Source organism: Lepisma saccharinum, chromosome 1 (genome assembly GCF_977018435.1).
Source record: "Lepisma saccharinum chromosome 1, izLepSacc3.1, whole genome shotgun sequence".
In the NCBI taxonomy this organism is placed as follows: Eukaryota; Metazoa; Arthropoda; class Insecta; order Zygentoma; family Lepismatidae; genus Lepisma; species Lepisma saccharinum.
In genome coordinates, this window is record NC_139229.1 from 21,163,953 (window position 1) to 21,189,273 (window position 25,321).

The 25,321-nt window shown below is 40.1% G+C and overlaps 1 protein-coding gene across 1 annotated transcript in view; it reads left to right on the forward strand.

Annotated features, from left to right (window-relative positions):
* Positions 1 to 25,321, forward strand: part of LOC145986438 (uncharacterized) — a 157,947-nt gene that overhangs the window by 123,541 nt on the left and 9,085 nt on the right. Inside the window, exon 4 of the mRNA XM_083120494.1 lies at positions 14,165 to 14,232. Coding sequence (XP_082976620.1) covers positions 14,165 to 14,232 — 68 coding nt within the window. The remainder of the gene's footprint in view (positions 1 to 14,164; positions 14,233 to 25,321) is intronic.

Here is a 25,321-nt window from a genome sequence, read left to right on the forward strand (position 1 = left end):
GAGCCATAACTTTGTGGTATTGTTAACTCTGCAACAATTAAAGTTAGGTGAAAACAAATGTCACAGTTGTTTTCCTGGTGAAATTCTAGCCCATTTTGATATGTCGCACGACTCCCTTCCCATTTAAATTTCTGAAGTTGAATTCAAGATGGCGGGCATCAAGATGGCTGCCGACCATGCGGGTGACGTCAATGTGGTTCCCCCTTGGCCAGGCAACGATTGGTCATCGCCATTTTCACGTCCCATGCCGCAGTGGCCTTGTACTGGGGGTGTTAAGTGACTTATTGAGCCACCCTGTACATGGTAAACCAGATCCAGATGTGAATGTCGTGACCTCTCCTAGACATGCATACATACATACATACATACATACATACATATATATATATATATATATATATATATATAATATATACAGCAGTTGATACTTTTATTAGGCAAGGTGAATTGTTTTTTTTTTGTTATTTAAATCACTTTAAAGAAATAATTTAAACAATAATGTAGGCTACATAAGGATATTTTGCAGATATGAGAATCACATTTGGTGAAAGTACTTTAATCTCGTAATCATTTAATGGTATTTATTAGGCTCTAAGAAAGGAAAAGGAACAAAATATATGTACTGATGGGGTGAAGCTCATGCGAAAGGAAATGTAAACTGTAAACACATTTAACTTTCTCTTGTTTTAAAATTCAATAATTTTTATAAGAAAAATAGCAAACCTTTTGTGTAGAATAATATACAAAATACTAATCATGTTAAACCGTAAATAGTGTCATTATCATTAAACTGTAAGCTGATATTTTGTAAAGTATCATTAAAAAAATTGTCAAAATTCACTATACACTATAAAAAATATTTTAAGTTACAAGTATATAGTACATTCTGAATGTTTTATTTTCGTTGGAATAAAAGTCACTGAAATTATTATAGTTTCATTAACACACTCAACAAACAGTTACATATTTGGTTCATATATACAGTATCAGAAACAGGATAATGTATATTTACATTTATTTTTAATTTGCTTTAATCAAACTGCCCAAATATTTTACAGGGCCGTTTACCAGAAAAAGCCTTTCTTTAAAATATCATATATGGTGCTAAAACCATACAGACAATTTTAAGCTCGTTTTTTTTTTAAAAAATGAAATATATTGATTTAAATATAAAAAAACATCAAAAATGATAATTAAATAAATATCATGATTTTTATCTGCCCTGTTTTTAGGTCAAGTTATGTGACATGTTTAATCTTTATTTATTTATTTTTGTATTTATGCCACATTTCAAATATCTAATTGATTTTTTTTTCATTTCTGTGCCTTTTCAAAGCGATCTTTTTCCCTATGGAAGGTCCCTGCGGGAAAGATCTCTAGGGCTGTAGGTGAAGTTTGCATCGTGAGTTTACAGTTATTTTCATGTATCATTCATATCTGTATGTGAAATATATCACCACCCTCGGTTCCTTCGAGAAAACCAAACTCCCGTGAGGAAACGAGGCTGATGTGACCGCGCAGTGGAGCATGCTATAGATAGTCCTATGCGTCTCGAGAATGTTCATTGAAAAATACAGATGTTACAATTAAAACCAGCATGTTTCAAAGAAACCAGATGAAGTTATATATTAACATGAGTTTTATTGCACGTATTGAAACCAAATTGAAAAATATAATAAGGTTAACAAAATCTTTTGGAACCATTCTATCGTTTCATTAATTCATCTAAGTTAAATTAAAGACACATACCAAATACCAATTAGACTTAACGAACTCTACCTTACATGAACAACGCTAGTGTACGTGCAGTGTATCAGATCGGCGTGCTACCCAGAACTCGAGTGCCTCAGCCTTCCTGGTAGCTCTTGAACACTCGAGCTCGTCTTGTGCAGCACCAATCAGATCACGCCTGACGTCATCTCTACTTCTTATATTTAACCCTAGAGTTCGTTAGTGTACACAACATCTTGAAAGACCCGTTTACATAACAAAGTGGTCTTAAATACTTTGGAAAATACAGTGTTTTGAAATCGAATGAATCATTTATAGTAGCCCTAAATAGTCTAATTGCTGACTCAACCACAATCAATATCAATAAACCTAGCGGGGCCTCTCAGATGGCGTAGTGGTAACGTAGTCGCCTTGTAATTAAGTGCTCCCGGGTTCGATACCTTGTGCGGCACATAGTGGTTTGCTTTCCACTTTAAACTGTAGGTCCAGTCCGATTAGCCTATTTATGCATAAATTGAACCCCAATAAACCAAGCAGTGGTGATTTGTATATGCTATCCGTTAAGCCTTCATTGTTCCTGCCTTTATATATTTTCTTCCTTTTTTTTGGCCACAACACTTGTTTTCCCACCCCTCTTCAATTACTTTATTGCCCCAGCACACACACCATCTTTTCCATTTTCCCCATTTGTGCCCATTACTGATGTTTAAAGTGAAAAATTCTGTTAGCGTGCTGTAATAGTCTCCAGGAATTAATGGGAGTTGGATAGTTAAAAAGCAAGAAGATAGGCTCGCATGCAGCAGTTCGTACAGTCATTACTGTGAAATCGAATTGGCAAGAGCATCTGAAGAGCATTTTTGAAAACTGCCATGAGTGCTTTTTAAGTACCTGTCAATTCTTATGGTCTGGGTTTTCAAATACTAAAGGAATGCGTTATACAATTAATTTATGTGAAGTTCTCCACGCATGATCATGATATCACGCATTGCCGACCGATCGCTGAGTATTCTGGATTGGCTTCTGACCATCCTGAGCCATAGTGCTACTCACCAAAGAATCGCCATAATGATAACGATTCAGATTAGTTTCTGCTGCTGATTGTGAGTGTAAGTCACGTACGCACTATTACGTTAGTAGTTTTGATATATCATGGATAACCGGGGATAGAACTTTCTTATCGCATACATGGTAGCCAGATGTGAGCGCATATACATGCTTTGGGATGCATATATATTTCCAGGTTTACCATATAAGCATGTTCCGTGTGAAGAGCCCGGAACATGACGCCAACTGTGAGGAAGCGACAAGAGTTTCCTACTCTGATGCTGTCGAAGGAATGCAAATATCAGTTTTTAACCCATGAAAGTATGTTGACTATTCAGATATATGAAGTATACTGAAGTTCAATAACATATACGCATCACCCAATGAAAAGCAACCTTGCAAGCCCTGAACCTCAAAAGGCTGTTGCTTGTGTGATTGTTTCATTTTTCATTCGCATTTGTTCTACCAGTTTTGGCAATCTCAAAGATGATGATGAATGTTGATAAGATGAAAGAACAATCGCAAGCAAACGACTGGATACAACACAGGCCTCACAGAAAATTATACTGGCTGAGAGTCCAGACGCCAGAGCTTCGTTAGTCTGCAAGAATGCAGTCTAGGATCGTACCATGTGGAAGTGAGGTTGACATTTGAAAAGGTCATGCCTTACACCTCTGAAAGGGCTGTTGCGGCACTGTGATTAGAGGTGTGACACATTACTAAGAGAAATAATGGCTGGAATTATTGATGGCACTTGTGAGAAAAGCAGGCTTTACATATAGGCCCGCTTTTGACGAAGGCATTTTCCTCGGCATTTCTTAACATTTTTGTCATGACCAAAATGCTACCGTTTAAAGTGAAAAATCTTATTGCATTTCAGATACCATGGCATTTTTCAAGGATAGAATCGCTCCTATTTCCGTAGTATTTTTCGAAACAACCAATCAGATGCGACCTGTAGGACACGAGTGCAGATTCGAACAAAAGTGTTCTCGAGTTACCAAGAAAGCTACAATTCCTATTTACGAGTGCAGATGTAATGGCGGCCGAGTGAGATGTACCACTTCACATTATTTAAAAGCCGGGTTCGATACCCGGCGGAGACACAAAGTGGTTCGGATCCCACTTTAAACCGTAGGTCCAGTCCCGATTAGCCTTACTGTGCATAAAGTGCACTTAGAACACCAAATCAATCAATCAGTCAACATTTTTAAAAGCTCATTCAACCGAGAGTAAAAACGTTTCCTACAAAAATATATTAGGTACAAATCAGTGGCGCTGCTTAAATACATACTTTATAGCGTATATACAAGCATGGAAGAGAAAATTAGTTATTTCAATTGTAAACACCAGGCACTGGCTCATCTCGTAAGCTTTTCGTGCTGTATATATTATGTAATGTTCTCGACACGCTTCGCATCGCAAAAATATTGTCTGATATAAGAAAATGCTGTAAGATTTTTGGAAGCATTTATCCTTTGCTTTCAGGCAGGATACTGAAACTAGACCAGGGGTTCCAGAACTTTTTCGTTTCACTCCACCCTTAGTGTTTCAAGATTTTTCCTCGGCGCCCAAGTCAGAATGTGGGCCTATCTAACACTTGCAACGCTCAGTTAGTGTTGTTAGGTTGCTTGTCTTAAGTTAAATATATTTCAAATTCAGAAAAAGTTTACATATTTGGAACAATCATATAATTTCAGTGAAAATATTGGAACGCCGCCCACATTTTGGGAACCACTGTACTAGACGTTAAATTACTTGAAGATTGAATGAAAGTAGAAATAGAATGACCTGTTTACTATCTCATTCCCTTTACTGGGTTTTTAGGTCCACTTCTTGGTTATGTATATATATTTTTGAAGGCAAGCCAACTCAAGCAATCTCGGTTCGGCTATTTCAGTGTTGCCTTCGTACTCTTCGGTTTCCAGGGAAACCCGAAGCGAGGTGCCCCCTGAGAGACGGTTCTTAGCATTAATTATTTGCAACGAGTAGCCGCATTCAATTGTGTAGCCATTTCACGGATGTTTGCTTTGATGAGTTTGATGCGAAACGTTGACCAGCAGCTCTTCCTATTCACCGACAGTTTCCTTCATATTGTGATTCCCATCAACTGCGTTCGTTGATCATATTTACAAACAAACAAACAAAAGAACGAACGATGCTAAAAAGAGCAGGAAGGGGATACGACTGATCAAAATTCATTCTGTTTAATGACATGGACAAAGATGTTTCAATTTTCGTTACTTTAAGTTGTGTTTCTATCTATTGGGTTAATCGCGACGATGACTATGAATTTGTTTTGTTTTGTTATTTAGCGTCCCTTTTCTTACACTTTTCGCTAATTGCGGCCATGAGAATGAAATTGAAATGAAATTGGTAAAGGGACGCTCAACAAAGGAAGCCCAGACCGGGATTCGAACACGGAATCTCTGGCGGTATAGCGCGCTGTGCTAATCACTTAGGAGGCCGGTCTGATGAAATGATGATTGGTATACATAATGGTACGTCCATGCCTGACCAGAATTCGAACCTGGGATCTCCTGTCATTGCCCTACCTTACGCCGACCATTCCGCCACGAAGGTCTTCTGAAAAAAAATGTGTGTTTCTCATGTAGCTTCAGAGTCATTCCATGCCAAATCAACACAGATATGTGCAATTTCCAACCTGACCATCTCGATTTTCATGAAATTTGGGGAGTTGAAACTATGCATGGAACTTGGTAACTATGAAAATTTTGAGTCTCGTGCGTCTTGTAATTGTTAAACTATTAAAGGTCAAATTTCTCTTAAATTGCCCTTTTTGAGGCCGCTTAGCTATACTAAATGTGCTGTAACTCCGCCCCTATTTCGCCTAGGAAGCTCAAATAAAGCTTATTGTACAGGGAATTGAACAAGTGATATATAACAGGCCTACCTTTGGATAAAAATATAATTTTGTCAGGTGACCTTCAATATCTCAAAACATCGTGAAAAAAATATATTTGGTCCCTCATGCCATACTCCAAAACATATCAAAAAATCATTCTGGGACAATGTGATCAGAAGATACAAAATAATATGTGTAACTTCATTTCTCGTGAAAATCTTCCCTGATTTGATATATCACATAACTCCCTTTCCTTTGAAAGTTTGCATTGAATTCAATATGGCTGTCAACAATCTGCCGGACCTGCGTCTCACACACAGCTAGGGATCTCCCTGTACCTAACCTATTTCTTTCATGACCAGGATAACTCCTTTACCTTTTGTAGGGAGTCTTAAGGGACATTTGACTCACCATAGTTCATGTAATGAGGTTTTATCAGTCACATAGTACACATATTATTTTGTATCTTCTGATCCCATTGCAGTCCCAGAATGAGTTTTTTTTATATGTTTTAGAGTATGGCATGAGGGACCAAATATATTTTTTTCACGATTTTTGGCGATGACATGTTTTGAGATATTCAAGGTCAAAGGTCAAGGTCACCTGACAAAATTATATTTTTATCCAAAGGTAGTCTTGTTACATATCACTGGAAAGCTTGTTCAATTCCCTGTACAATAAGCTTTATTTGAGCTTCCTAAGCAAAATCGGGGCGGAGTTACAGCACATTTAGTATAGATAGGCGGGCTCAAAAAGGGCAATTTATGCGAACTTTGACCTTGAATAATTTAACAATTACAAGACGCACGAGAGTCAACATTTTCAAAGTTACTAAGTTCCATGCATAGTTTCAAATCCCCAAATTTCACGAAAATCGGAGATGGTCAGGTTGTGGGCTGTGTTGATTTCATATGGAATGACTCTTGACTTTCTTTCCCCTTTGTGCTTTTCGCGTAGCAATATTAAAAAATGTGGAGAAAAGACAGGTTGGTTGTTGTTCTTGGCTGCGAATATTGATTTGCAGATATTTATAAAGTCTAATCTGGGATGTAAGGGATGACCCTTTCTGAAGACACCAAATGTCAACCTCACTTCCGCGTAATCCACTCTGTACTGCATTTTGTAGGCTAAGGAGGTTCTGACGTCTGGACTCGCAGCTAGTATAGCTATACTCTGTCTCGGGAATATCTGGAGCGAAAACAGGTTTCTGCGCAAGTAGTGACTCGAGAGGACTCGTACAATTAACGCGTGAGAGGGAACGGATTAAGTGGAGGGGAAAAATGACCGCAGCCATTTGCAGGAGCGTGTTCTGCTTCTCTCCTCCCTCTAGCTTTCTCCCCTTCTCTGCCTTTATGCGCGACCTTGCTCGAGAAATGTAGTATAGCTTCAGCTCATAATCTCTGTACGCTGGCTTCTCCGGCACTAGACTCCCTATCTCCAATTATGCACTGCTGCACTACCTATTTTGTTTTCTTTTTGTACGATTTTACTGAACCACCCTGTATATCTAACTTGAATTATTCAGTATATGAGCTAAAAAAAGAAGAAGAAGACAGCCAGATAAGCATTTCATGCTTGCTGATGCACTCTACCCCATTTGGAGCGCGTGATGGTCCTCTTTTGGGTTGAAATGAATTGTTGGCAACAGTTGCAGGAGGATCCGTGATTTCTGCTGGGGAAAAAGGGGAGAATTCCGACGGTGCGTGCTCGGGAAACTTTCGCGTCGCGTTGTTCATGTAGGGCAACACCTGCGTTCCTATCGAGCAATTGACGCTGCACTTTCCCAGTTTAGAGAGTTCACAGGCGGGCGACCAGGTCTTCCTCTCACGCGAGAGATTTCAACATTCAAAATGCGACATCTCTGACCGGTGGCGTTTATAAGTAACGACAGGTCATGCAGTTCTTTTCTTCAATGTTTAACTGTATTTTCTTGAATGTGATGTTCTGTTGTTTATGAATGTCGTACCAGAAATGGTGTAGGACCCCCCCCCCCCCACACACACACAACCATTGTATTAATGTATTTTTCGAATGTACTTGTCGAGCTCGAATAGACCTCAGTTATCTTTATTGGCTTTCTTATTTAGTTTTTAAGTGACTGCAAAATATTATCTCAAAGACGGACACACCGAAAGACAAGAGAGACGTAAAAACCGAACATGATTAATTTAATTTGATTTATGGGGTGTAACGGATGGCGCTTTCTCAACACACTCGATTGTCAACGTCACTTGCACGTAGTATACCCTGGACTGCATCTTGCAGACTAACGAGGCTCTGGCGTCTGAACCCATTACCAGTATAATCCTCTATGGCACTGTGTTGTCCCTTTGTGTCTGTGATTTCTCTTCATCTATTTCACCTTATCAACATTCATCCTCATGTGCCAAAATTGGCCGAAAAACTACGTAAAACGAACTAAATCAATCGATCGATTTATTTTACTTTTCTGCCAGTTTTAGCTAATCAGGAAGATTAGAATTAATGGTGATAAAATAGAAGGGAAGAGACCAACACAAGCCTTGCCGGCCTCTGCCGCTGAGTGGTTAGCTTTGTGCGCTACAACGCCAGGGATTCCGGGTTCGAATCCCGGCCTGGGCATGGGTGTTCTTTGTGAGTGTCCCTTCATCATTTTCATCATATCACTCATCCTCATCCTCGCGATTAGCAAAAAGTGGAAGAAGAATAAACCAAACCAACACAAGCCTAACTGAGGATTATACTGGATTATTCAGGCGCCAGCCTTGTTAGCTTGCAAAATACAGTAGCGGGTGCATTATCTGCCGAAAGGAAGATTGACAATTGAGAACCTTGAGAGGTCACCTCCTTGCACGCCAAGACCATACACGGAAAAACCGAACACAAAAAAATGGAGCCAAAAAGACAAAACACATAAGAGACCAATCCCCCAAAGTAATGGTAGCCTACGCGAAGAGACCGGGACGCGACGCATGCGCAATTAATACTTTTCTACATACTGGATGCGGCCCGTGTCGCTTGTCGCGTCGGTCTATAAACTCCCTAAATTTATCGCCTTTCCGATTCATGTTGCTTCATGAAGCTAAGGGAGCTTTCAGACTGAAGCGACAAGCGACACATGTAGTTGGAAACGAACCTTCAGAAACAAATGCAATCGTTCGTACCGAAATGACGCAACGAACTGCACGTGCAGTTTTTTTTCGGATTTTGCCGTTTTCTCATTATCGTGCATCGATGCCTCATTCTGTCTGTGACGCATGCGCAGTGAATGCTACATATAGATGGGACTAGTGTCGCGTGTCACTTTGGTGTGAAAGTTGCGTGTTGTTTCGATGTGAAAGCTTTCTCGATTATCCCCACTGGCGTGTAATGAGGGTTTCTGGATTGGATTCCACGTGCAGGCGCATTTCATTGGTCGGTTCCTGGTTTAAATTATAGTTGAGCTCGACCAACGAATCGGTGCCTAAAGTTAACTAGAAAGCAAACTCTCACATGGTAGCCTCCCCGATGGCGCAGTGGTAGCGTCGTCGCCTTGTAATCAAGGGGTTCCGGGTTCGATACCCGGTGGAGGCACATAGTTGTTCGGATCCCACTTTAAGAAGTTGTAGGTCCAGTCCCGAATACCCTTACTGTGCATAAAGTGGACTTGAAACAACAATTAATTCTCAATCAATCTTACTTGGTAGTTTTAGGGGCCAATACATTAATTTAAAATATTAATATTTTCTATCTCTCTAGGTTAATCTTGATTCTGAGTATGTGAATTCCCCTTCATCAATTTCACATAATCATTATTCATGGTCGCGATTAGCCGAAAGTGGAAGAAAAGCAACGTAAGAGAAGAAAAATACAACTACAAGTGGATCCCGAAGGGCTAGAACTTGGGAACTCGTGAATCTACGCTCACATGGTGAAGGAGGGTGATGTGACACAAGCGAATATCCATGCATTAAAATGGAATCGAACCCTGTACCCATTCCTTCGGAAAGCTCGACGCAGCTTACGTCTACGTTACTGTTAAAGAACACTCTTACTTATGTTTGTTTGTTTGTCGAGGAGATTGCCAGGCGGCGTTCCGTTAATGGGGTTACACGGTTTGGTGCTTGGAGGGTGATTTGCATAATTTCGTGTAGAAGGCGTGGAATAGTTCTTACGTGGAGATACTTGGGAAGTGCATCCTACCGTCTGAGTCCCCTCGTGTAACTTCAACGGATTATAAAACAAAACGTGCAACTTTACCCGCGTCGGAATATCATAGAAGTTTCGGCATCTCAAAGAACTGTGACAACTAGAGAGAGTACATAAAAGGTATTTTCAATAATAGCTTTGAAAAGAAGGTTCTGCACGATAGCGTAGCGGCTAACGCTTGTCATGAGGCCCCGGATTCGTCTCTCGATGGGAGACATTTTAGTGGTTCAGAAAATAAATTCTTATAAAAGTATATTTTATTTTAAATTCATGTAAGAATATTTGTAAATATATAATTAATAATGATAATATCGGGATACTCGTAAATAGTTCTAATTAAATTTAAGTTTTGTTGACACTTTCCTTGTCGGCTTGTAAGGGGTGACCCTATACCCAAATGCGAAACTCTATTCCGCGTATTCCACCCTGGACTGCATTATTATAATCTAACGAGGCTCTGGTGCCTGGACACACAGCCAGGCGCGGATCCACGGGGAGGGCAATAGGGGCGATCGCCCCTTCCAACTGCCATGTGTTTGGATATATTATTATGCCAAATATTTTTCAAGACTCAAATTTTGAGTCTTTTGTTTAACAATCTTGAGAACATTTTTTAAAGTTTCATTGAAGTCCAAGTTATGCTCATGATAGACATCAGAAATGGACATACAGTTTAAATTTCGATTGGAACCACTGTGCAAAATTTCTCCAAAGGTGATTGGGCCCGAGAACCCTTGATAATAGGTTTTTGTTCTCTTTGTTTATTCACTTTTACTCCTTATCGTTAAGTTTACCGTAACAATGGAAGGAATTATGATAACGACATACAATAATAATTACCATATATTCTATCCACGAAATCCTATTTTTTCAAAACAATGACCTATATAATATGGAAGTTAGCTTGGTTCCTGTTTACAGTACCATATAAAACAGTGCAAGTGTAGGTTAGAATTGATTCTAGTTGAGGATCGGGTTCAAATTCCGACCTGGGCATGGGTGTTCTGAGTGACGCTTCATCAATTTCATCACTCATCCTCATAAGCCAAAAGTGGCAAAAATGCGATGTACAATAGACCAAATAAATCGGTCAATCAACAAAGTATACACCGGCTCGGTGGCCGAGTGCTTAATTAGTCGACTTTCGATCTCGTCAATCTTAGTTTCCATTTCGAGTCACCCTTTGTGAGTTAACCTTCAGCAATATCATTTAATCATCATTCATCCTCATTGTCGAAATTAACTTACAGCAACGTAAAATAAAGGCTGAATCACACGAACTGGATTTCCAGTTGGCGCTGTACTGGCTATCTGGCTGGAAATGATGGCTGCTATACTGGTTTTGGCGAATAGACTGTTCGAATTGCAACTGTCTTCTCTGCTAGATGCTATGATAAAAGCCAATCAGAGCGAAAGTTTGGTCATTTAAAAACAATCTGTGAGTTTAGTGACGAGATGGGTTTTTTGTCCGTGCTTTCCGAGAGTTGATTGTTTTCGTTCGCTGCTCGATTTAAAAAAAGAAAGTAAAAGAAATAAGGTTCATTCGTGTTCATTAATATTTAGGAATCTATACATAGCATTATTGTAACGCGTCTGACTACCATGCTCAAGGTCCCGGGTTCGATCCCCGGCCGGTTCAAATCCGGGAACTTTTCTAACGTTGGAAGCGGCCCCGGAGCCCACCCAGCGTCGAATGACATGGGTACCTGGGGGAAACCCTGAAGGTTAAAGGCGGTCATGGGAATGATGCTGATCACATCACCTCCACTCATGACCGGATCAAGAAAGTGTGGGACGTTACCCTCACAGCCCCTATACGCCTTCATGGCGTGGTGCTAAACACAGGGGAGCACTTCACCTTTTTTTTATACATAGCAACGCAATTTGTTCACGACAGATGTGAGTAGCCGATAATGAAAATCCTTATTATTAGGACTGTATTAAAGGTTTGACATATTTTGTTGAACGAAATATATTTTTTTCTGTGAATCCTGCGAACCTCATGTATGAATACGTACCCGAGTTTATTAAAAGCCTGTTGAGTACACCATATTTTCTATTTTACTTTTAATTTTGTCAATTGTAAGAAAAGTAGCAGCAGAACCGGTATTCTTCTACAACGGGGATGTAAGGGGTGCTCCTTCCACGTAGTGCACCCAATTGTCAACCTCACTTCCACGTAGTACACCCTGGACTGCAGACTAACGAGGATCTGGCGACTGGCCCCATGGCCAGTATAATTCTGTGTCGTCCTGTGTTTTTTCGTTATTTGTGCTGAGCGCCCTTTCCGGTCTCATCTTTTAGCCAAGGTAAGGAAATTTTAGGTTTCAGACACACTTTTATTTTTGTTATAAGGGGCTGGACCCCTTTTAGTGTGACGGGTGCAAAATAACCTTAGTGCTGACGCACCCAAAGAATTTTAATTCAAATTCAAATTCTTCTACAACGTTCTTCCTCAAGTCGCTCGTCCGCGCAATGCCTTGTGGAACAAAGTCTACCAACAAATACGTCAACGAGTATCGGGTGAGATGAGAACCAGCAGATGAGTAAGTACCACACAACTAGCCAAAGTCCAACTGGAAAATCCAGCAACAAATCTAACCTATTGTGACATAGGCATAAGACAATAGTAGTTATTTGAGGCAGTGTGTCTTGCAGTATATACCATTGTCACGCAATTTTCCGTGATAGCAATCTCTACTTGTCTATATCCCGATCAAGACAGCAGAAAAATGTCTTACGTTAATTCGCAATGTGATTGTTAGCCTAATCAATCCTCCTTTAACTGTTTTTCATAAATTTATATGCGTGACCTATTACTGCACAACCGTCAAGCACTAATGGATGCTGAGACTGTGAAAACAGATCAATAGCAAGTCGAAATTGCGTACGAGGTAATGCGTAAACCGAGCTCGCAGGTCACCTGTTTGCATTTAATCACTAATCTAATTTCACGGTGCATTACTCGAAAAGAGCAACGAGTGGAAACTAACAAGGGTTATATGGGGGGAAATATGTTTGTTAATTCTTTTTTACTCTTCTCTGACGAGTCAGTGTCCGCAGACCCGATAATTTCTTCAATTCTGGGAATTATACCGTGATTAGCATGGATTCTACAAGTTTTAGCTGTACTGTATGCACAGGCTTGGTGTTTGGGACTGGGTCTCTACAGGGTGAGACAAAAGTCGTCAGGTTACATAGGTGAGTGGCCACCACTGTGGACGGACCTAACACCCATGAACTTGAGGGCACGGAAAGGCTCATCGTGTACGCTAAGTAAGAGCTTCGACCTCCTCTGAGAGAAAGGATCACAGGCGCCACCTCCCTAATCACCACACCAGCAGACGTCTCACGGAACTGGGAGCTTTCGAATTAAAGCATGCATTCAAGATGGTACGCATATTGAACATGTACTGTCACTGTAACCATTACATATCAATCATGTGCATGTATTTGTTTACCTGTGTAACCTGCTTGAGCCGGTATACCGATGCCGATGTAGCGGTATCGGAAAGTATTGGTTGGATTTGCGTTTCAGTGTACACAAAAATGCCACGTACCACTTTCGAGGAGTCTAGTTATCCTGGAAGTTGTGCATAATTCGAGGTTTCCATTGATTTTGCACCAATTTTATGTTAAAAAACTATATTTTAACATTCTGAGGTATTTTTTTAATGTTTTAAAGGAAAAAAAACTGTAGTATATACATGGTCCGGCAACTGAACCTGGCGGTTTTTAATTGCAAATAAAAGCAAAACTGTTTCATGGAACTAAGTCAATTTTTAATACATGTTGTACTAATCTTGAAGCATTTTTCGAAAATAGCATGAGTGGCAGTTTCATGCAATTTCTTGACAAGGACAGTTCATTTTTTAATGACTCTTCAAACCAGACACCCATACTCGTTCCATGGTGTTACGAAAATTGTCTCAACCACAAAAGCACATTGTTGTGCCAACCACTGCTCCATTCGGACTGGCATGCTTTGAGATAACGAACAGCTCAATGTCGTTACCTCGAGCAACTTCCGTTTAGTGTTGATTTAAAAACCGTCAGATTCAGTTGCCGTGCCATTCAAAAAATGAACTATCATTGGCAATAAATTGCATGAAACTACCACTCATGCTATTTTCCAAAAATGCTTTGAGATGTAGTACAACATCTCGTATTAAATGGACTTAGTTGCATGAAGGAGTTTTGTTTTTATTTGTAATAAAAAACCGCCAGGTTTAGTTGACGATCTCAGTCTTCTTTCTTATGATACTGCTTTTTTTTAGGCTTAATGAGAAATTCATTTGGAAGGTATTTGTGCAAAGTGGCATTTAATTGAGAGTTGTTTGTTTATTCTCATTTCAGTGGCGCTGCACAACGCTCTTCCGTTCATCGGCTTCGGCTTCCTGGACAACTTAATTATGATCGTGGCGGTGAGTAGCTGGAAAACTAATTGAAATCCTATTGGCATTTCCACATTCACTTGACTGTCTGCAAACTTGTAGTGGCTTGAACTTCTGGAAATCTCCCTCTCTGGGAGTTAACCTCAATAACTTGCTCGGCGTATATATTGCGGTAGAAATCGTTTATGCGGTTATCTGCGGAGCGCTCTGAGCTGAACGTTTTGGTAGTTTCGTTGGGGTTTGCTGAAAATGAAGCGTAGTACCTTGCCTAACTTCCACAGCTGTGCGCATAATTACATCGGTTGCTGAAACTTAATTTTCCAGCGTAGCGAGCGTCCCAGAGTTATGCTTTTCTCATAGAGCCTCTGGTAAACTGCATTATCCCTGCAAAGTGGGGAGGCAACTGCCCACTCTCACCTCCCCCCTTCCCAATCCCTGTCACTGCTGACACCTGTAAATGATTGATTGATTGATCTAGTTTATTTTACTTCGCGTTTTGTGCCTCTTGGCTAATTTGCGAAGATGGGGATGAGTGATGAAATGATGAAATTGATCAATGGACATTCACAAACAACCAAGCCCGACCGGGATTTGAACCCGGGACCCTTGGCGTCGCAGCGCGATGTGATAACCACTCGGCCCCAGGGTCGGGCACCTGTAAATGAGTACGAACCAAGTTTAGCAAAAAGTGCCATCTTAAATATTTTGGAACATTGTGTGACTGGTGGTTGTTGTACATTAATTTGGGAGGGGGGGGCTCCCCGATGGCGCAGTGGTAGCGTCATCGTCTTGTAATCAAGGGGTCCAGGGTTCGATACCCGATGGATGCACATGGTGGTTCGGATCCTACTTTATACTATAAGTCCAGTCCCGATTAGCCTTACTGTGCATAAAGTGAATTTAAAATACCAAATCAATCAATCAGTTAAACTATTATTCGAAGAAATTTGAAAACTGTTGCTAAAGATTTTATCTCTGGTGTACTTTTGCCAATTCAATATCCGAATTAGTTGCCCCCTCCTTTTTGAAAAGTTATACTGTTCGTGACTTGCTTAATATTATTATTAGAGCCCGGATTTATAAGCACAATTAAACAGTAAAGTAAGCAAGTTAATAAGCACAAAAAATTAAAAAAATAAGCATAAAAAATACAGGAAAATCTAAAATATATTTGTTTATTAGATCTATTACTTTATTCAAAGCTGTTACAGTATGTAAGGAAGGTCATCCTGAGATTTTCTTGTGTGAATCTCCTGCGTCTGACAGTGAAGAATGATTTGTACTGTGATAATGTTCTTTCCACATCGCATGACATCACAGGCGCATGTGAAAAACACCACAGTTTCTTCTTCGGTGAATTCCTCTTCAATGTCGGTTTCTTCCCCAGAAATCTTTTTATAAATTTGACAGTGTTTTGTAACCGGAATTTTTCGTAATACCAGACTGATCTTGTCGGACGCAATTTTAGCAACACTGAGTTTCTGAAAACAATGTTACTGAAATGTCATCAATCAGAGAAAGTGAATGTTGCAATCATTATTTCGAGCTTTCAATATCAGGTAATTTGGTAAAATGATTATGGATGTACTGTACCTTTTCTTGGATGCCGTTTCTCCCGTGCGGCTATTTAGAAGCATTGATCTCGTCATCCTGATGCCATCGTGTGATTGAAATAGGATTGAAATATGGCAAATTTGGGTAAAATATGCTATTTTAAACCAAAATCATAAAATAAGCAAGCATAACCGTTTCCTGCAGAAATAAGCATTTATAAGCACTTTCAACCTTAGTTAAATAGCTAATCAAGGTATGTAATACGAAGTATAACCTTTCTTCTTACCTTTAGAAGTCTGGAATAGAATATGCATTTCGGTTATAAATCCGGGCTCTAGTTATTATCCTCTGTACGGCACAAAAATAGCTTCTTTTGTTTTCGTAAATTACATTCTGAAGGGAATTTTATACCCAATGTATATAATGTAGTACTTTTTCAACCATTACATTTCTGATATCACGTGATGATGAACGCTAAATCACGGTGGTCCATAAAATAAAACATGAAATAATAATCTACATTACAAAAAGTTTTTGCATATTGCCATTTTTTTCAAGAAATCGTCGTTCGCTCACGTTCTTGCGAGTTCTACAGACCACATTGATAGTAACACGATGCAAAATACGTGTAATTGTTAGCTTGTATCTTCAGACGGGTGCAAATAGCAGGCAATGCTATTTACACATTTCAACAAACAAACAAACACGACGAAAAAATGAAACTGAGAGAAGATATACGATTTCAGGACCAGAAAAGTGATATAAAATGAACAAAACACACAAACTTATTTCAAGACCTTCAAAACAAATTTGGGAAATATGTAGTAGTCGTTTTGACATAATAAAGAAACCAATTTGATAGGTTACAAAATCTAACAGTTATACAACCTCAAGGCCCATGCGACTAGCATAAATTCTAATGTCTCCATGCGTAGTGAAATATAATGGCCGTTGGCAACATTGACAGTGGTGCTCGCGTCTGACTGAAGGAACTATATCGACTCTCACGTGACGATCTAGTACCTGGGTAAGAGAAAGACCTGGTAGGCATCGAGGCCTGTGCATTCTTGTTGCGCACCTGGCTTGACGTGCGTGTTGCATATTATTGTAGGCGCGACTCCTTGTGGACAGCTCTCTTGCAGGTCTCTGTCTACCATTGCTTTGCTGGCATTCTATAGCACATTAACTTGGTCAAGGTGCTGCTTATATATTTTTTTAAAAAAAAATGCAGCGTCCTAATGATAGTTATCAATATAATATGGACCCGTGTACTTAAAATTTCAATACGACCTTACTAAACTCCGTAGTACAAGGGCCTTTCAGGTGCCATACTGGCAGCGCTGTTGCCTTGTAATCCTTAGAGTCCCTGGATGTATAACTGTGACGTAGACCATCAACGAGGGACTCAAATAATAATAAGGGACATTGCGCAATGAATAGATCCCACTTTAAATAATTGATGTCTTGTTAGCTTGTCTGAACGTAAAGGTTTGCCAAGCAGGTTTTCTCTGCATGATGCATCCTATACTCTGTCCCGGGAATCTATGTAGCAAGCGAACGAGAAGCAAGTGTCTGCGCAAGTAATGACTCGAGAGGGCTCGACCAATGAACGTGAGAGAGAGAGGAAGTGAATACATGGACGGGAAATGCGGCTGCAGCTACCAGCCATATGCCGCAGCGGTTACTGCTTTTCTCCACCCACTCTCTTTCTCCCTTCTTTACAGTTATGCCCGGCCATGTTCCACAAATTCCAGGGACAGAGTGTAGAGTGCTGCAGGAAGATCATTTTGCTCGAGCAAATAACGCTAACCAACACTCTAAGCCTTCTTAAACCCGAAAGTTTATTGCTGTAGCAACACAAGTCTTTTTTGTGTCCCTATCCTGGGGAAGATCAACCCCATCTTTTCCATCTTTGCCTTGGCCTCCCTACAGATCTCTTACCGTCAGGTTTCCCCACAAGAATCCTGTAAACTTTTCTTTCTTCTTCCATTCGTGCCACACAGCCTGCCCACCTAAGTCGACTTGATTTAATTATTCTAATAATATCTGGACAGGAATTCAAATTGTGAAGCTCTAAATTATGTAACCTTCTCCAATCATCTGTCTCCTCATCCCTTTTACTTTTAGGTCCAAATTATTTTCTAATACTCTTAATTTATGTGCCTCTTTTAATGTAATGGATCAAGTTTCACATCCATATAATGCTACAGGCAAAATTGCTGTTTGTGTTTAATTTCTTAGATATTATACGAGAACATAAAAGTTTGTGAAGAGAAAAGTAACACATTTCCTGAATTAAGTTTGCTTTTTATTTCCTCTTTAATGTCATTTAATATCAAGAATTATATCATTTTCGTTTGTTAGTATTACTCCAAAGTACTTGAATTTGGAAACTGATTCAAACGATAAACTCAAAAAGTGTGACTGAAATTAAATTGAACAAGTAGACATGGCAGTGTAGTGGCTTCGTTCAGTACATTGAACTCGGTTGACATTTCTCTGAAAACTTCACATGCTGTTCCACATGCGTTTCTTCGGATGCAACGTGCAGCTATCTAGAAGCGTGAGGATGAAGAAGCAATCGTCGTATTGGATTTTTTTTCTGATGATGACGTGAGTGAGTGAAGTGGGAGGTAGACGAGAGTAGACCTGCAATGAAACCCAACTCCGTTGATATTGCAGTCCCTCTCACTGGAATTCCAATAAATCTGCCAGAACCCCTTTCGGCGAGAAATATGAGAGAGACGTTCTCTGCAGGTTTTGGGTTGTTGTGTTTGTAAACTTTGCGCTCGGGTTTTTCCCCTCCGTCGGACCTGCATGAGGAGATTTGCCCAAGGGTAAGAGGATTTGTATCTGTAATGGAAATATTCCGTGGCAGGCGTTGGAGGACTCGGTGCCTCCTCCCCCGCTTGTTTTTCTTCCTTTAGCGTCATCACGCGAAGAGGAAAAGTGGATTTGGGAGGATTTTGGGATTCTCATTGATGTTTTCGTGGACGCGTCACCTCTCCGTGTGCGCTCTTTCACACGGCACAAATATTAATCTTTATGGTCAGGGGTAGTAGTACTTTATGATCTTGTAAGGACCACTGCCTTGGACTACGTTTTGACGGGCAGTTCATTCGTAAACTGCGAGCAGTTTGAATTGGCATCTATTTTAGTATAGTGTTCCACGCGCTTCATAGGTTCCTGGTTTGTTCAGGCTTGGGCAACTCGCTTGCACTTATGAAGGCCACCGAGCGCTCAGCATGTGCACTTCACTTCAAGGCCAGTAAGCAAAAGAACAATGAGCATCAATGTGTGCAGGCGAGTTTATTTCTGCCAGAAGGACTTGTCTCCTGCTGGACGCCACGTGGGAACTTTCTATAAACAAACAAAACACTGAGACTGACACTTTCGCCTAATGCGTTCTTTTAAGTCGATAAGTTCCCATGCAGATTGTCGGTGATTGAAACGTTCTTTCTTTGTAATATTCCTCTTCTCGCAGCAGCAGATACACATATGCAGCTTCCATCTTGAAAATGAATCGCCTACATTCCCGCTTTAGGCGAACTCGGCAGGTATCCTGCGTGTGACTGGACTCCAGTCGTTTTAGTTTCCTCTTACGAGGCGCAAATGTCATTCGTGAGCCTTTCTTGATAAACACGTCACGGGATGTAATTCGTTAACGACTGCACAGTTCAAGACTAGTCCCCCGGTAGCTCTTATGACGCATGTGCTATAATGGGAAGCAATTTTAATAGTCACTGTAGAGAGGGAAGAACGATAGTGACGCACCCACCCTTCCCTAAGTTTGCCAAAAGTTTTTTTTTAATATAAAAAATGCGAGATATATTTCACACAGCCTCTATCACTAGTTACATTTCTATTGAAACACAGTGTTGGTAGTGTTGTAACGATAGAGTTAAATCAAACGTCAAATGAACTCAAACTAGTGCAGAAATAGGAGGCAATTTTTAAGAGACTTCACACAGAAATACTTGACGTCATCATGTTATTGAATTTAGGAAAACTGGATTTCTCGATAAGAAGCTGTCATATCATTTAACGAAGCCTTGACTTGGAAAGCTAGCAAGTTGAGGGGCTACGTGTAACCAATTTCGCCTGCAAGCGCTGTGATTCTAGCCGCTACGCGGGCTGCATTCTAGCGGCACAATAGCCTAATGAAGGCACTGTGTACACACATACGTACTCATTTATTACTCTTGTCATTATTACTATTGAGATGAAGACTGGAGGCGCTGAAACGAACACAAGCACCCTCTCCTCCACGATGCCACCATTGTTTTTTTGGCTACTACTCTCTAATTCGCTTTCCCGCTTTGGCGGTGTTTATCTTTTCCTTATTAGTCCAGGTTCCGTTTCTTCTTGCTCCAGCACTGAGTAAACACGCTTTGCAATGCTCGACAAGTACAAACTGCCGAACACACATACCCGTAGTTTCAAATTGGAGATTTGCATGTCCGTTACTCTAAGCAAACAGTTGCTCACAGAGCGCGAGCATTAAATTTTGTGATAAATTGGAATCAATTTAGCTTGAACGGTGCAGATGAGATTACACAAATCTTTGGTCAACATGTTCATAGCGGCCAATTCCCCGTTCCATATTCAGGATACTTCCTGCATGTAGTTCTGGATTCATTAGTCAAGATTTCAATTACCCAAAATTTATCAAGTATACTACAAATATCAAAGAATCGAAGACAATAATTATGTATGCAGTTTTGTTGTATGGATTTGAAACGTGGTCGCTTGCACTAAAAGAGTAACTTCAATTGAGAGTTATTAAAAAAATCTTCATAAAAATATTTGAACCGAGAAGGGATGAAACAGGTTTGTTGATTTAATTTACGTCGCTTTTCTGCCACGTTTTGCTGATTGCGACGGTGGGGATGGTTAGATGGATGAGAATACAATGACAAACACACGTGATCAACACAACACACATCTCCACACACGATTATGCTGCATGTGGACACAGGTGTCATTTCCTCGTTAGCCTGCAAGAATGCGAATCATTTACTTATACGATTTCCCGGGTTCGATACCCGGTGGAGGCACATAGTGGTTCGGATTCCACTTTAAACTGTAGGTCCAGTCCCGATTAGTCTTACTGTGCATAAAGTGGACTTAAAACACTAAATCAACAAACCAACTTATATACGATTTCATCACTTTTATTGACAAAAATCTGACCAGCACTGAATTCCTGGTGAAATTCTAGCCCAAAACCGTACCCCACATGCCCCCCTTCCCATTTTAAAAAAGTGAAGTTGGATCCAAGATGGCGGACGTTGTGATGACATGCACAAAAAAGTTTCCCCCTAGGCCTAGCATATTACTACCATGACCAATTGCTGGAATCTACACTCCCTTTCATTTTATAAGGGGTGGTCAGTGACTTTTGACTCACCCTGTAGAAGGGGAGTTCTAAGATATACAGGGTGCCCAAGAATCTTTTTTTGTCTTCTCTTTGATGTAACATCGTGTGTGTAGTAAACTGTGTTGACCACTGATTGTGTGTGTCTTCGTAGTATCGTACGATAACGCCCGGTCCATATTTGAATCTGCAGGTTTAAAAAGGGAATAAGTCCAAAAAGTAAATTTGTGGGAAATAAAGAAAAAAGAGCTGTATAAGGTTCGGGATTCATTTCCTTCTTACACCTTACGTTGATTTCAGGGTTCTGTATCTTCCTCTAGGGACTGTTTTTATATCTTTCTTCACACTCATGTGTAGAGCGACGGTTTCCGATGATGTCGAATACAAAAGGTCATTTTGCCATTTTTTTGGTCTTCGTTCCCTTCTTAAACCTGCCGATTAATTTATTCGTGGCACTTTCTTCGAATAGCCATAGGGATTATCAAATGCAAGGTTTACAAACGTAAGGTCAGTGGCCAAATGGAGTTACATATTCGGATCGTAGCAGCAAACTTACTCTACGTTTCGCGCCACCAACGAACGGCGAAGTGGGTATTTTCACATGGCCGGAGGTTATGCGCAGATTTAGACATTTGTACAATCTGTCCCTGGAATCTCTGGAGCAGGTAAGTAGGACCCGAGAGAGTTCGACCAATAGACGCGTGAGAGGGGAAGTGAGTGCATGGAGAGGAAAACGCGGCTGCTGCTACTAGCAGTTTGCAGCACCGTGCAGTGCTTTGCTCCGCCCATTCGCCTTCTCCCCTTTTCTACTATAATGCGCAGCACTGCTCCACAGATTTCCGAAACCGAGTGTAGTTACGCTTGACTGCGGTATGCACGTTTTTTGTTTTTTTTTTAGTTTATTTTACTTCGCTTTTCTGACACTTTTGGCTAATTGCGAAGATGGGGATGAGTGATGATATGATGAAATTGATTGAACGGACACTCACAAACACCCATGCTCATTCAGGGATTCGAACACGGAACCCCTGGCGTCGTAGCGCGATGTGCTAACAACTCCATCACGAGGGCCGGCCGCATTATGTATTGTCAGTTATGAGTTTTGGTGTGTGTATGTATAATGGTATTTTTCAATTATGGTTTTCATTGAAATGGATATACCCTGGAACACCCTGCATATGATTCCTTGTTTGATACACGCTACTCGTTAAAAATTTAATGAGTGTAAATGGCTGGTATTTTGTCCTTTTTTCGTTGGTAACCGCGTACTACACAGTAGTTTCTTAGATTGCGTCTTCGCAGTTTTATTATTTAGCGCCGCTTTTTTTTTCACTTTTTGGCTAATCGTGACGATGAGGATGAGTGGTAAGTAGATTAAATTGATGAAGGGACACACATGTCCATGTCAGCACTCGCACCTAGGAACTTGGGCGAAATAGATTGCTTCATACCATCCCGACCAAATGCATGCGTATTTCCATGCTTTTTAACAACCTCGAAGTTTAATTCACATGACGTCAACGTCTAAAGAAACACGGAGCTGTTGAAAGGAGAGATGGAAGTCAGACGTCGCGAGATTATTTTACATCACACTATCAACGTACGTCATCTACCTTGATTTAGCTCCGGAACTGTTACATTGTTGAGTTAACCCGGTTCATTGCAACTGAATACCGGACATGACAAATATTTGCACGCCCTTGAGGCAGTGACGTAGATAGACCCAGGGTAATTGGTTCGAAAATAGGATGCAATTGAAATCTACACGGTTGGATATGTTTGAAAATGAGTTTGACAAACATTTTAATATGCGGAGGAGGACAGACATGTCATAGTTAGAGAGGCATGAACTTTTGTTGTGACAGAAGTCACTAAGTGAATGAAATTAGTGTTTGGGTGTGTGCATAGAGTCAGTCAGTCATTAAAAGGAACCAGGAATAGTAATTTTAAAAATAAGGAGAACAAGCAAATTAAGCAACAAAAATTGAGCAGCATCATGGTGACCATCTCTCTCTCTAAAAAGAAAAAATAGAAGAAAAGAAATAGATCAGGTCTAGGTAGCTATTGTAGCCAAATTTAGCATACAAGTAAACACCATATTTACACTGGCATGTGCTCACTTTGCACGACAGTTGTGCAAAATGAATAGGATATATGTGCCAAAAAATATGAAGATAAGACTAAGACAAGATAAAAGTCCGAATTAAGAAATAAAAAAGCATGGCAACAAATCTTCCAGAAAGTTCAATATGTAAAGTAAACCGCCAAGATTGCAGATGAGATGAGTGTTTGGAAGCAACTTGCTACTTTTAACGCAGTACAAGTAACAGTTACAAATAACAAGAAATCTGTTTCCTCCTGTTAACCAAATATCTCGATCGAGATATTTACCTGAAAACCCTCGGGATCCAAATATCTCGATCGAGATATGTTGACATGTTAGTCGTTTTTACGTCATAATGTCGCTATTATTCGCTGGAATTGCGATTTTCTTCTTTTTTATTATTGTTAACACATATATTGCACCGTAAGGACTCTTGTATGTCTTGGTGTTCCAATAAAGAAAGGCGGGAAATTGGCAGCTTCTTTTGTCGGCTTCCTCTGAAGAAAAAAGGCATTGTGCCTATCAAAGGCCTGAATTTTTTTTCCACTACAATAATGCAGTTGAACTTCGATTTGGGAATAGTTTGCTGGTCGGTAGCAGGAGGTTGCCAAGTACTTTCAGTTTCGGCAAAAAAGGAGGAAACGATCAAAGCGCAGGCGGAAAGAGGAATCCTTATATTCGAGTACAGGTGTTCGTCACGTGACTGCAATGTCACCGGCACCGTCCAAAAAAAGACTGATAACTAGGGAACGGAACTTTATGTGCTAAAAGAATTAGAAATATTTTTTTATGTGTCATAAATGTTGAAAATATGTGATAAAAACAGGAAAATATGTGACAAAAATAATAAAAAAAACATTTGGTAACAAAAACAAAATATTACATGCATTTTAAACACCTGAAATCAGTTTCTAAATGCTTGCCTCTTAGTGAGCTATTTTTTGGAAGAGTTGCAGTGGATCACCATAGTTTTTTCCAAATTCTCCATTGTAAATCTGTGACTATTATCTCTACAAAGCATCTTATATTGCGAGAAAGATCGCTCCACGTCTCAAGAAACAATTCTTGCATATTTGAAGCAAGAAATGCCCTAACGCTGAAGTTTTCCAAAGCTTCCTCTTCCTCTACTTTTCCTTCCACAACACGTGCAATTTGGCACAAAGTTTGAAAACCTTGATTTTTCCCAAATATGTCTGTACATTTAGACATTAGCACTTGAGGATTAGATCCAGTGGGGGTAATATTTTCCCCCAATACGAGGGTCACTATTTATATTTTGAGCCTAAAAATGAAAAAACAGGAATTTGGCATTGAAAACTGCTTTATTGTTTTTCGAAGTATTCTCCTTTATGGTCAATACACTTTTGCATTTGTCAAAGCAGTTTTTCCAATCTTCTTGAGACACCTCCATAATATGGTTTTTGAACGAATCAACGGCGTCTTCCGCCGACGAAAATCGTTGTCCACGCAATTTATTCTTGACATTCGGGAACAAGAAGTAGTCATTGGGTGCCAAATCAGGACTGTACGGCGGATGACCCATCAATTCGATATTTTGACTGTTCATAAAGTCGGTTGTTAGACAAGATGTGTGACAGCTGGCATTGTCTTGATGAAGAATGATCCGACGGCGTTTGTTTGTTTTCTGTATTTGACCGAAGACCTCTGGCAAACAAATTGTTGTGTACCATTCAGAGTTGACCGTTCTAGGTTCCTCTAAAGGCACAGTTGCCACATGACCAGTTTTCCCGAAAAAACAGGCGACCATTTGTTTCGATGTGCTTCGAGCGCGAACAACTTTTGTTGGATTGGGTTCATCTTGAAACACCCATACAGTCGACTGCTGTTTACGTTCCGGCTCATACGCATATATCCATGATTCGTCACCTGTTACAATCTTATATACGTCTTTTGAAGCACCACGATTGTATTTATTGAGCATTTGTTTTCACCAATTGACGCGAGCGTCTTTTTGAGTTTTTGTCAAATTGTGTGGGATCCAACGAGAACATACCTTTCTCACAGCTAAATGATCATGTAATATTTTATATATGCTGGTTGAACTAATGTCTATGGTTGCCTCA